The sequence below is a fragment of the Gracilinanus agilis genome, chromosome 6 (genome assembly GCF_016433145.1).
Source record: "Gracilinanus agilis isolate LMUSP501 chromosome 6, AgileGrace, whole genome shotgun sequence".
NCBI lineage: Eukaryota > Metazoa > Chordata > Mammalia > Didelphimorphia > Didelphidae > Gracilinanus > Gracilinanus agilis.
In genome coordinates, this window is record NC_058135.1 from 117,418,532 (window position 1) to 117,433,151 (window position 14,620).

At 37.6% G+C, this 14,620-nt stretch overlaps 1 protein-coding gene across 1 annotated transcript in view; it reads left to right on the forward strand.

The window, feature by feature from the left end:
* DCHS2 (dachsous cadherin-related 2) overlaps positions 1–14,620 on the forward strand; it is a 352,313-nt gene that overhangs the window by 321,313 nt on the left and 16,380 nt on the right. Inside the window, exons 15-16 of the mRNA XM_044680745.1 lie at positions 10,132–10,343; positions 13,288–13,439. Of these exons, the coding sequence (XP_044536680.1) occupies positions 10,132–10,343; positions 13,288–13,439 (364 nt within the window). The remainder of the gene's footprint in view (positions 1–10,131; positions 10,344–13,287; positions 13,440–14,620) is intronic.

Sequence of the window (14,620 nt, forward strand, 5' to 3'; positions counted from 1 at the left end):
ATAGAATTCACTTGTGAATCCATCAGGCCCTGGCGATTTTTCCTTAGGGAGTTCTTTGATGGTTTGTTCAATTTCTTTTTCTGATATGGGATTATTTAGGTATTCTATTTCTTCTGCTGTTAATCTAGGCAGTTTATATTTTTGTAAATATTCATCCATATCTCCTAAATTGTTATATTTATTGCCATATAATTGAGCATAATAGTTTTTAATGATTGCCTTAATTTCCCCTTCATTAGAGGTGAGGTCTCCCTTTTCATCTTTGATACTATCAATTTGGTTTTCTTCTTTCCTTTTTTTTATTAGATTGACCAGTATTTTGTCTATTTTATCTGTTTTTTCAAAGTACCAGCTTCTAGTCTTATTTATTAAATCAATAGTTCTTTTACTTTCGATTTCATTAATTTCTCCCTTGGTTTTTAGTATTTCTAATTTAGTAATTCCATTTTAACAGATGAAGCAAATGAGTATGAGATAAGTGATTTCACCACCATCACACAGCTTAGATAGAATTTGAACTTTGGGCTTTGTCATGCCAGGGTCAATGCTTGTATTCACTGAAGTGCCTACCTATAGTCTAGTTGAACTGATCAGGAAAAATGTGGAAAGGCAGAGGTATTAGAAAATCAATAATGATTATCTGTGAAAACTGCGAAAACTCTCAGCAATGGGATCTTCTGCGATAAATCCTGAAAGCGTTATGATTGGGAATACTATCCACCTCCAGAGAAAGAACTGTTGAAGTCCTCTTTCACATCAGTGTATTTTTTAGTTTTATTTTGAAGTTTTGGTTTTGGATGACTTTGCTTTTACAACAAGGACCAATAAGGAAGTGTGCTTTGCATGACAATAAAAATGGGGAAAAATTAAGCATTCTGAGGCCTAAAATAAAAAAAAATTATTCATTTAAAAAAAGAAAAAGGAAGGACGAAAAATCCTCTCTGTATTTGGTCAGTTTATCTCCCCTTCTTGACTTCATAGTTTAAGCTCCATTACCACATCCTCACACAGGACATTTTACTTTGAATTTATAGAATGAAAAAATAGAAGTTTCATTGTTATCCCTGAATATTTCACTATATAAAAACAAGGAGATCTGTTCCATTTTACATTTATTTGATATCCTTCCAGTTTAACCTATAAATGTTCTTAGAATGATCTGGCTTAGCTTACTTTGAACCAAGTTCTCTGCAAGATTGTTTTCATGTCAAAAGTTTCTCATAATCTTCTATCATCATCACCCATGCTATTTTCAAATCCAAAGTTGCCCTTGATTTCCATCTTTCTCCATTTAGCAGGGAGATCAAGGGTTTGCTATCAGTGCTGATATGGCTTTTATGTTCTTTCACTTTCCTAACAACTATTTTATGTAAACTAAACTTGTCTAAGAAATTGTTTTTAGATATTTGGTGATATGTCCAAGATGGGTTTTTTTCTTTGTTTAAACTTGTTACAGATACTTTTTTTCCCTTTTTTTCTGAGACGGGGAAAGGTAGGAAGGAAAAAAATGCTTAATAATGAAAAAGATTGTTCTAAAAATAAATAAAAGAGCTGACTGTTAAAAAAAAAGAAAATCAATAATGATTTAGGAACACAAAGGGAGAAAGGAAGATAGAATGTCATGATCAGAGAGGAATTTCAAAGTTCCAGATTAGTCCTGAAGGTACACAATTAGGGATAATAGTGAGATATGAGGCCTGACCATCCTTGTGAGCATCGGAAGGTAAATGAAGATTTAGGTCATTGAAGAGATTGTTGAATTAGGAGACCATGGTGACAGAGACACTAATATATATCCATATCCATATCCATATCCATATCCATATCTATATCTATATCTATATCTATATCTATATCTATATCTATATCTGTATCTGTATATCTATATATCTATATCTATATCTATATCTATATATCTTTCGCTCTCCCTCTCTGTCTCTCTTTGTCTTTGTCCCTCTCTGTCTCTGTCTCTGTCTCTGTCTCTGTCTCTGTCTCTGTCTCTCTCTCTCTCTCTCTCTCTCTCTCTCTCTCTCTCTCTCTCTCATTAGCTGACAACCCAACATAGCTTAGCAGGAGTGGAAGACAGATCTGCGTGCCCTAAGGGGACAGAAAAGAGGGATGGAAAGGGAATCTGATAAAGAAGGAGAGATGATGCCTAAGGTACACTTTCCCATTTTCATCCAAATTGCCTCCAAACATCTTACTATAACCATGGCCATCTTATTAAAATCACTTTGCACATCTCTTTGGCACATGCACTCTAGCCTGCCACCCCTTCTCTAGATGTACCCCTCAAATGAATCTTTGCAATGGCTCTGCCAAATGTAATGTACTATATAGAAGTGCGTATGTGGCAGGAACAAGTCAGCAACATTGAAGTCTTCAGTTATGTCCTCTCATTTTGTTAAAAAAAAAAGTAAATGTTTCCTTTGTCAACAGAGGAAAAAGTCATGTGTGTGTGTGTGTGTGTGTGTGTGTGTGTGTGTGAAGAAAATGCTATTTTATATACCTATTGAGCCAAGTTTGACCTACTGTTCCTTAGTCTTCATTCCAGAGTTGAATTCTGTCTCCAAACTTTATGCATCACTGTTACTTAAGATAATCTATGACTCACTAAACCAGTGGGATTATGTGTGAGGCTCTGACAGTTGTTTGACTCGGAATGTTCATGTGAATAACAGATGGTCAAATTCATCATATTATTTGGTAGATTAACATGAAACATAAAAATGGCCAGTCTTCCAGTGTTACAGAAATGTCATTTTAAGGGAAGAGACCTATAAAGTTTCTTGAATAATAGAAATATTTGTCAAGTGAGTTTTGTCCATGGACATACAGATTTGAGGGGTATGTAATATGGCTTTTGACTATATGAAACTGATTTAAGGAAACTCCATTCTGCTGATAATTTATACCAGCCCCAGGAAGAGAAAGTCTTTTTCAAGTGGTTTCATTCTTTGAGTGTCTTAATAGGCTTGCCATCACTGAAAATTATTCATAGATGTAATGACATATATGTATGACTGTGTATGTGTGTAACATATTACATACACTCATCATATATATAATATATGTATAAAATGAATTGCATAATGAAATAGCATGTTCATATCTCACCTCTGACACATATTAGCTGAGGGTTGGGCAAAACACTTAATTTCTCAGTGCCCCAAGCAACTTTCTTTCTTTTTTAAACCTTACCTTCTGCCTTAGTATCAGTTTTAAGGCAGAAGAGCAGCAAGGTTTAAGCAGTCAAGGTTAAGTGACTTGTCCAGGGTCACACAGCTAGAAAATGTCTGAGGTCCAATTTGAACCCAGTCCTCCCAACTCCAGAGTGGGCATTCTATCCACTGTGCTATCCAGCTACTCCTTCCCCAAGCAAATTTCTGAAGTTGTAACCTTTGGATCTATTGCTGCTGGATGTTCACTGAAGGAAGTTTCTATACCAGGGGCAACCAGCACTGAAGGGATTACAGGTCTTTACTAAATAAATATACTTGTGCTTACATATATACATATATATGTATATATATATATTTATATATACACATATTTTTTATACTAGTACAACATAATTTATTATTTTGTGTTGTGTATTATATACTCACAATATTATTTAATATAGATACCTCTGCATGTATAGATGCATTGATATGTTTATTTTTTATTAATACTACCAACACTGAAATAGTTCTAAATACAGGGTGTTTGTATGTAGGTATTTCAATATGTATTTGAAGGGAAACTATGAGTGACATTCCGTTTCTAGGCTATTAAATAACTGACACAGGAAAACAGAGTCATAGCAGGGAAGTGGGGACTTGTACATTATTCTAGACATTAGGAGAGATGGCAAATGATATCTTTGTAAAAGTGGAATTATAGAGGGGCTACAGTGGAACCTCAAGAAGGAAGATCAGTTGAAATCCATTGGAGCCAGGAGGATAAAAGGGGGGAACCCCCAAGCAAGGGGAGTTGGTTTGGGGAGCTACAAAAGAGAAGGAGGTGAATGATGGCAACGCCTGAGTCAAACCTGCTTAAACCTTTGCCATCCCTGGACAACAATCTCCGCAGCCATATTTGGTTCTTGGCAAGATTGATTCTTCATCACTGCTTCAACCTGGAGATTCAGTGACTCTTTTGAGAGCCTGTTTTCTATAACTGGTTACCCTCAATTTCCATTACCAATTATTCTCCTAGTGACTTCTTATCCTTTTCAAGATAGCTAGGAATAAGGATTCTAGTGAGAAGAGTGAAAGGGACTCAGCTTGGGGCTTCAGCCTTAGCCAGGTCTTGGACTCTAGGATTTAATAGAGAGATAACTAGCCATTCCCTTATTTCCTCTTTCCTTAATCCTTGTCAACTTTCCCCTGATCAATTCCTGTTATGAAAATTATTCACAAAGTCAGGTAGTGTTCTTAATCTGATTGGCAAAGTTATCAAGGAGTGAAGCAACCCTGCTGCCTACCTGATTAAGATCCACCATTTTCCAACTGACATTCAGTTGGAAGAGGAGGTGTTATGTGTGGGGAGGTTTCTTCAGTTATCTTTGGATGACAACTTAACAGAAATATAAAAAAATACCTCAATCAACAGAGGAACCCTTTCTCTATCAAGTGCAGAGTGGCGAAAGTAGATGAAGTCACTTCATTTAGAGAAGTCATCATCAAAGATCCCCCTAAGTAATTAGAGAGTTCCTGAAGTGAGAGAGGATTCCATTTTGACCTTCCTTTCTTTCTCACCCATCCCCCGACTGAAGGAGTCTCTTTTTTTTTTTTTTAATTTTTTAAACCCTTAACTTCTGTGTATTGACTTTTATGTGGAAGAGTAGTAAGGGTAGGCAATGGGGGTCAAGTGACTTGCCCAGGGTCACACAGCTGGGAAGTGGCTGAGGCCGGATTTGAACCTAGGACCTCCCGTCTCTAGGCCTGGCTCTCAATCCACTGAGCTACCCAGCTGCCCCTGAAGGAATCTCTTTTTACATCTTCTTAGCCCCCTGGAGAAAGGCAGGTCTCAGTCTTCAGATGGAAACTTATTGCTGGGGAAATGCAAAGCCCAATCCAGCTTTTGACTCACTGCCTCCAACTCCCTTTTGAAGTCCCTGAGAAATTCTTGATGGCTATCTGAGGAGAGAATGTCAGCCTAGTGGATGTCCCAGCCTAGAACGATTTCACAGATTTCTTATTGCGAGTCTCGATTTGCAAACCTTTCTCGGCATATGCCAGTTGTTACACCAAAAATAAAACAGAACAAGGAAAGCATTAGAGTCACAGAGCCGCTCCAAGTGCAAAATTCCAATTATCAAAGTCTAACACAAGCCTTTGATTTTTAAAAATGCCCTTTGATCTGCCCTGTAATTGGCACATTTTCTACAAAGTGACACTGCAACAATTTTATATTGCATTTCTATGATTATTTTCCTACATAAACAGCAACAGAATATGATACCATGTCAAGTGCTCTATTGTGGATGGAAACAAAGCCTGGGCTGGGAGCCTTCCATCTCAGACCCACCTCAGACTCGGGCTCCTTGGAGCCTGTGGAGCTCCCTGTACACCCCTCAGACATGTGGGCCTCAAAATGTACTGAAGACCACTTGCTTTCATCACCAACCCATCAACAGAGATCTTAGAGATTCTGCTGCTGCCACATGTGAGGTCTGCTCTGAATTTTCTGTTGGGGACATTGGTAACAATTGACTGTGGTTAGGGGAAATGACTAGGTCTGAATTCTAAAATAGGAACCAATTTGGATAAGAAGGCACAAAAATAAGGGTTAATAATAAGGAAAAAATTGGAGATAGCATTTTGAGCACCCAAGGCCAAAGAACAAATTAGGAAAGCCTAAAAACAACCTCTGTTTCAAAAGTGGAACAAAGAAACTATATCTTAGTGGAGATGCTATTCCCTTTATGTCCCAGCAAATGTCTTCTGGCTTTGATACTTTCTTGATTGACTTAATATTATATTAGAATGTAAGCTCTCAATGGGTGTGGAACATTGTATATAATGGCAGATTTTTTTTCCAGCCTTTTAATTGGTGTGGCTGAACTTTTTCTCTTCCTAATTTTTCTTCCCCTTTAAAAATTATTTTGGTCTAAAAGATAGATCTCCAAGAGGAATGAGATGGAAGTATTTGTTGTGGTTCAGTTGTTTTGGTCATGTCTGACTTTTCCTAAACCCAATTTGGGGTCTTCTTGACAAAGATACTGAGGTCACTTGCCGTTCCTTTCTTCAGCTCATTTTACAGATGAGGAAACTGAGGGAAACTGGGTTAAATGACATGCCCAGAGTCACACAGCTAGTAAGTGGCTGAGGCCAGATTTGAAATCAGGAAGATGGGTTTTCCTAGCTGGAAGAATTGGGGTGGTGGGGGTGGGGGAAATGGAGAGGAATGCAGATAATGTAAAAATAAAAGATTTCCTAAAAATCTAATTTTAAAAAAGAAAGTAAGCTCATTGAGGGCAGGGACTTTTCTTTCTTTTTTTTTTCTATCTCTAGTACCTAAAACATCACCTTCCATATATAGTAAGTTCTTAATAAATGCTTTTGGAATTGAATTGAATCCAGAGGTGGATTGGTTCACCAAGAAAGTATTTCACATGCCCTGATCTAGAATACATTGTGTCCTGTGAACCTATCACAAAGCAATATGGTGTTGGGAAAAAGTGTTGAATTTTTTTTTTAACCCTTGTACTTCGGTGTATTGTCTCATAGGTGGAAGATTGGTAAGGGTGGGCAATGGGGGTCAAGTGACTTGCCCAGGGTCACACAGCTGGGAAGTGGCTGAGGCTGGGTTTGAACCTAGGACCTTCTGTCTCTAGGCCTGACTCTCACTCCACTGAGCTACCCAGCTGCCCCCCAAAGTGTTGAATTTGAAGGCAAAAAATCTGGGTCCCAATATTGACTCTACCACTTAACTATCTGTGTGATTTAGGGCAAATCACTTAACGTCTTGTGGTGTCAATTTCCTCATCTGTAAAATGAGGGGCTTGGACTAGATGACCTCTTTGGTCCCTTCTAGCTCTAAATGTAACATCTTATTACCCTCAAGTCTATTGGACATTGCAAACCCTTGAGTGGATGTCACCTCCTGATTTAGTTAAACCAGAAAAGAGAGGTATATAAGTAGAAGGGCACGGTTTTGAATACCTTCACAGAGAAGGAAGGGACTTTACCTTCTGAAGTCTGTCTCCTTTAGTTGGAGGAGGCTTAACTGCCTCAGGCAGCTTCCATCAAGGAGCAGGACGTGGGCATAGGACCTGTCCCCTTGTGATTCTGTGGAGTGTTCCAGAGTTGCAAAATAAGAGGTCATATTGCACAACCCACACCTGGACACGAATCATCTTGATGTCATACCAACAAGTGGTCATCTAGCCTCTGCCTGAAGCCCTCCACTGAACAGGAACTCATTACCTCCCAAGACAGTCCCTTCCACTTGTGCATACCTCTAACTATTAGGAAGGTAGATATGGAGCCAAAATGTGGTTCTTTACAGCTTTTACCCACTCTTCTAAGTTCTGATCTCTGGAGCAATAAGGATCATGTCTAATCACTATGCCAATGTGATAGCTCTTCAGAAATTTGAATGCAAAGATCACATTCCCTCTAAATCCTATCTTTAATTCCTTCAGGCTTTTCACTATGCTGAATGCCTTGATCTGTTCCCTTCCTAAAATGTACTCAGAAATGAAAATAATTCTCCAGGTGCGAATTTACTAAGTAAGGCAAAGTAGAAAGCACATCACCTCCTTATTTCTGGACATTATGCCTCTCTTAAATCAGTCTGGCATCACATTAACTTTCCTGGCTGCCATTCTGGAAAGCAATTTGTAACTATTCCCCCCAAAATATCAATCTATGCATAACTTTTGATCTAGTGATTGATACCACTGAGACCAAAGATGTAAAAAAAAATAGGAAAAGAACAAATATATTAAAAATTATTTATAGCAACTCTTCTGTGGTAGCAAAGAATTGTAAACTGAGGGCATATTTATCAAATGAAATGTCTGAATAAGAAAAGATATAATGAAGATGATAAAATATTATCATGATATAAAAAATGAGAGGGATGGTTTCAGAAAAATCTAGGAAGACTTAGGTGAAGTGAATAAAGAAGAACAATTTATACAAGAATAGCAATATTGTAAAGATAAACAATTCTGAAAGACTTAGGAACTCTAATCAATTTGGTGACCAACCACAATTTCAAAGGACTCATGATGATACCACCCACCTCCAAATAGAAAGATGGTGGGCTCAGAGGGTAGACTGAGACATAGTTTCTATTTTTGCTTTTTTATTTTTTGCCACGGTTCATCCAGGAATTTGTTTTGATTGACTGCCAAATTCATAACAGGTTTTATTTTTCTTACCTTTTCAATGGTTCAGGAAAGAGGAAGTGGAAAGGAGAGAATTCAGAACTGAAAATAAAATAAAATTGAAATAAAAAACTTTTTTGGCTGCCCAATCACATGGCTGACCCATAGGGATGACTTGGAATTTAAACAATTGCATTTTTCCTTCTGCATCTTTTTCCTAAATGGAATGGTCTCTTTCCCAAAACCTTGCTTCTCCTAGGAGAAGGTCACAAAGGGAAAAAGCCCCTGAGGGGGGATTGCTATCTTTGGATTGCTTGCTTCATCTTGACTGCCCCATGTAGCCAGGATCTGTTGGTAAAACTCCTTACCACATTTGAATATCTTCAGCATCCTAAAGCCCTTGGAGAGAGTTTATTTTTCCTAGCTGGCCTAGTGCCAAGCCTATGGGACAGAGTGCCACCATCTCCATAAAGCTCTATCAGATTCAGATTCTAGATCTTGAATATTTTTCTACTCTTTGTCTCTTGTCAAGTACTTAGATTCTCTGATCTACTTCTTCCTATGTAAAAACGTGGATTCTAATTTCTGTGCCACCTATTTGAATGAATGTGTAACATTAGGTCATATCTATAAGGCAGATTTATAAAACATGGCCCATATTCTTAGTAATTCTGCACTTAGAAGACTAGTTATGACATGTCTCATGCTTACATCCCCAGTTAGAAAGCAAAACTCTCTATGAGAGGTTGAGCTCAAAGCCCTGTGTGGTTTCCATTGAACCTTTATGCCATAAGCAAAGGGACCCCAAGTAACATAAGGATAGAGTCAGCCACGAGTGTTTGAGAAATAATATTAAATCTGGTCAATGTATTCTTTAACAGAATAAAAATGGCAACAACAATGAAACCACAATTAACCAGAAGTAAGGCAAGCACAGGATAGGATTCCTTCCAATTGACTTATGTATATTCCTGGACAAATGCCCATAATAAACATATACATGTTCACATACACTAACACGTCCCTTCCAGCTTGTCCATTTAGAAGCTCTTCCTCAAAGTCTTAAAAAAAGGAATTGGAGATGCAGTAGACATTGGCTGCTGCTGCCTAGTCATGCTACTCCCAGGGGCTTACCACCCTACCACCACCCTTCCTTTCTTTTCTCCTCCTGGAGAATCCCCAGATTCCCTCCATAGTCCTTATGCACTACTCCTCCCTATGATGTCTATTTCACTTTCTCTTCCTCTTTTCTCAAAATGTAAAGAACTATAAATCTTGTGGGTTTAACTAGTAGTGTGGTGGTCAAGTTGGTGATGGTGGTGGGTGGCATGATAGATGGAGTCTCTTCATCTTGATGATAGGTTCTAGGCAGTGCTGGAAGCAGGGTTAGTCCGATGGAGGTGGGGCACTTCTTCTGAAGGCTTTTTGGCTTCAGGGTCCTAGGCTGTCTCTACTCAGCGTCTAAGGGAGGTGCTGGTCAAGGTCATGGTGGAGGTTTAACTAGGGAAATGCTTATTTTGAGAGTGCCTTGCTGTTTCAACTAGCCTGGCTTGGTGGCACCTGGTCAGAAGCTGGTGGAGATAGCTGTCAGGTTTCTTAAGAAGCTTTTTTAAACTCTCAAACACTGGGAAGTGTGATTAGTATTGTTTAGACTCCTAATCAGGGATAGCTCCAGTTGGAAAATTACATTACAAATTCATAAAATAGCCTGCTTTTTAGAGAACAATGCCTATAAAGTGACTCTTCCCTAACATTTCCATCCTAGGTCTGTATATAATCATAGTCTTCTTTGCTTTTGTTTCTTACAGGTGAACTCACTGTGAAGGAGCCCACGTTTCTTGATTTTGAGGTCAGAAATGAAATTAATCTCATTGTTTTGGCTGAAAGTAGCTGGCATACAACCCATTGCAAAGTGGCAGTCTTAATACAAGATGTGAATGATAATGTACCAGTTTTTCAGTCAAGCATTTACCAAGCATCAGTGTCAGAAGGGCTGCCCTTCAATACACAGATCATGCAGGTAAGACAATATGATTTTTATAAACTTTTTCTAAAAAAATATACACTAGGATACACCTATGATGTATGTCCATCAATTGACTCCCTGTAACACTGAAGATTGTAAATTACTTTTATAGGTTCAAATGGACTTCAGTGTCTTAGAGTGGAAAGAATGCTAAATTTGGAGTCAGAGAATTGGGGGTCCAAAACCTGACTCTGATAACTTACTATCCTTATGACCTTCAGAATGTCCATTGAAACCTCAGTTTCCTCATTTCTAAAATGTTTAGGCTAAATGTGATTATCTTATAGGGTTCTTCTAGATTGGCACCCTGGCAAACCACCTCCCAAATAACATAGCTGGTAGTGATGGAGGCTAGATCCACTACCCACACATCGCTAAGGCATAATGACTCCCATCTGGTGTTATACTAGCATACTCATCAGATTCTTATTGAATGAATGTTGTCTCAGGCCAATATGGAGCTGCCTAGATAGACCTCTGGTGAGAGCACAATTGCAGTGTTTTCAAGATTCCAAGAACTTTTTGGAATAAAATTTTCATTGTTCTGATATGTGTTAATAGCACAATCAGTCACAGACCTATAACTGGAAGAAAACTCAAAGGCCATCTAATCCAATTCACTTCTTTTACAAAAAAGGAAACTGAGGTTCAGAGAGGTTAAGGGATTTTCCCCAAATCACTAAGATAGAACCAGATGGAAGTAGCAGAGTCCTTTAACACAGTTTATGTATTAAAGTAGATTATATTAACCAGGAAAAATAACTATGGGAAAAATGAAGATATTTGTTGTCATAATTCTCCCATTTGACACTGTACGGTATATTTCACATTGCTCTCTCTATCCCTACCCAGAGTATGAAAAAGAAGTCTCCCCTCTTCCATTCCTAGTAGGAGTTCCTTTCTTATCCTATAAGTGTAGAAAACTTATCATAAACCATGAAAATCTGACATGACATGGCATACTGTCATGAGAATATGTCAGTAGAATATGCTGATATAAGCTCAGATGGAAGTCATTACATGCTGGGGATGTCTGGGTGGTGAATCCAGCCTCCATTACTGATAGCTATGTCATTTTGGAGATGGTTTCACAGGATTCCAATCTAGAAGAATCCTTCAAGATAAAGAAGCCTAGTCTACAAGATAAAGAAGCCTAGCCTAAATGTTTTAGAGGAAACCGAGGTCTCAACTGACATCCTAAATTGCATGGGTAGTAACAGCTTCTTCACCTAAGAGTTCCTCAAATCAGTGGAATCTGAGATCTAGTCATTCTTCTGTTGAATCATATGTTCTGTTTCCTTTAGATAATTTAAAGATGATTTAGGACAAATAGTTGTAACCCACCCAAAGCTCACTTTACTTTAAAAAAATAAACTTTATAGAAGTTATCTTATACCTCATTTTTCAGATTACAGTCATTCTCATCCCCCCATTTTTAAAATCTTGTAGCCACCCAGTTTAGGACTTTATTATTCGAGTTTAATGTCCAGATGTAGTAGAAAAATCAAACCTCCATATAACTATATATATATGTATATATTTTCTTTTATATGACCCAAATCTGAAAAATGCAGAAAGTTGTCAAGCATTATTGATTCTCATATCCTCAAAAATCATTAATTTTCCATGTTTGAGATGCCATTAAGTCTAGATGCTAAATGCCTGTGGAGAATGATGCAAGCCCATTGTGTTTATTTACAACCCAGCTTGAAGAAATAAGCAAATGACTGCTTGTTGAGAATCAAATTTCTTTAAAATATATATCCCACAATTTCTTTGGGTTATGTCCATCTCCATAGAGATCACTTTAAACTCAAACTTACATAACTTACAAAAACTCATCACCTTGGTTTTTGTGCTAGCAATATTTTTTGCCAAGTTGCCTAGAATAAAATGTTAAGAAGAAAATATATTGTTTTGCCATTTTAAAGCTTCATTTGCTTGTCAAGAAAGTAACCCAGCCTAAGGGAAAGAATGCCTTTACAGGATTTAAAGGATCTGGGCTTTACTATTAGCTTCTTCACTCATCATCCATCCTATCTCAGACAAGTCTCTAGAACAAAGCAAACCTATCCTCAAAGAATATTTCAGTTGGAAAGGAACTTAAAGAGGACTGACTGCAGCTCCTTCATAAGATCAGGAAATAGGCCAGAATAGAAGTGAACTCTCAGGAGTTCATGTCCACTAAGGAGATAATCTGGTATCAAGTTGAAGTCTTCTGGCTTCAAGTCAATTTTCCTTGTCTCTGAGTTTCCTCACCTAAAAAGGGAGGTAGTCAATTATGAAACCCTTGAAACTCCTTCATGCTCTAACCTTCTATGATACTATCCTACCTATTATTGGTTTCTTTTTCTGGTACAACCAACTGGTTAGTCTCATCTGAATCTTCAGTTCAGGAATAGAAAACTAGTCAAACAAATTAAAGTTCAATTTATTGTTGTTGTTGTTGTTGTTTTTATAACGCTTATCTTCCATCTTAGAATTAATACTATGTATTGGTTCTAAGGCAGAAGAGCTAGGCAATTGGGATTAAATGACTTGCCCAAGGTCATATAGTTAGGAAGTGTGTGAGGTCAGATTTGAACCCAGGATCTCCAGTCTCTAGGTCTGGCTCTTAATCCACTGAGCCTCCTAGCTGTCCATTAGAGTTTAATTTTTTTAAAGTATGTTTCCACACATTGCCCAAAATTCTGATTCAGTTGCATATATGTCTTTCTAAAAGGGTTTCATGTCCTGGTGTGGTGTTTGATTATTAGAATTGAACAGACCACTTTCCCCAACTTAAATTTATATGTTAAATATCTTGGTTATAATCACTGTGACATATGTATAGAGTCACACAGATTGGGTGCTGGGAATACTCACATGAATAAACTCGCAGATTCTTTGACACATTTAAGCACATATAATAGACTAACCAAAGATTTGTATGCCATAGGTTTTTGCTGCTGACCTTGACAGTGACTTGAATGGGCAAATTGAGTATTCAATCCTCTCTGGCAACCATGATGAGGCATTTCAGATCGATGCAGTGAGTGGAGTAATAGCAACAAATACAATTCTGGACTATGAACTTACCAGTTCCTACAGGTTTGTCAAGGATTTTGATCATTTTGGTGTGACATTTGCCCATTTCTGAACATTTTGTTGCTTTAGATTATAGAATGCCTTTTATCATATGTTAATGGTCAAAAGTCATTTTTTTTTCCTTTTTGGATCACCCATGTTGATGTATTAATTCTTTGGAGAGCATTTGCCACTGGAGTCTGGATGGCTTTTTTCTCATCCTTGTTAAATGTCTCATGATATAGAGCTTTGAGGGGTTTAGTGTGGGAAATTGTTTCCCTGAGAGAATTTTCCTAGTTAGAGAAAAACCTGCTATATATATTTATATAGCAGAAAAGAAATATTTGTCAGTTTATATATATTTCTTTTCTTTTTTTAAAATGTCAAAGATATTTCCCAATTACATATAATAATAATTTTCAATATAACTTTTCCCAAATCATAAGATCTAAACCATCTCCCTCTCTCCCTTCTCTGCCTCCCACTCAGAGATGATCAGCAATTTGATCTGGGTCATACAAGAATTATTGTGCAAAACATACTTCCATATTGATCACTGCTGTAAGAGCACACTCATACAAAACCAAAACCGCAAAATAAAACTGTAGATCAAACAGACATGAAAGATAGTATGCTTTACTCTGCATCTATCCAATTCCAACAGTTCTTTCTCTGGAGGTGGCTAGCATTCCCCATCATAAGTCCTTCAGCATTGTCCCAGATCATTGCATTGCTGACAGTGGCCAAGTTTTCACAGTTGATCATCATACAGCATTGTTGTTACTGGGAACAGTGTTGTCCTGGTTCTGCTTATTTTGCTCTGCATTAGTTCATGTAGATCTTTTCACCTTTTCCTGCAGCATATACCAAAATTTGTTTAGCCATTGCCCAATTGATAGGCATCCCCTCAATGTTTAATTCTTTGACACCACAAAAAAGAGCTGCTATAAATATATTTGTAGAAGTAGGTCCTTTCCTCTTTGTAATGATGTCTTTGGGATATAGACCCAGTGATGACATTACAGAAACAAAAGATATGTTCAGTTTTATGGCCATTTAGGCATAGTTCTAAATTGCCTTTCAGAATGGTCAGATCAGTTTACAACTCTGCCAATAGTACATTAGTGTCTCAATTTTGCCACAAATCCTCCAGTATTTATCACTTTCCTTTATCATCATATTGGCCAATCTGATAGGTATGAAGT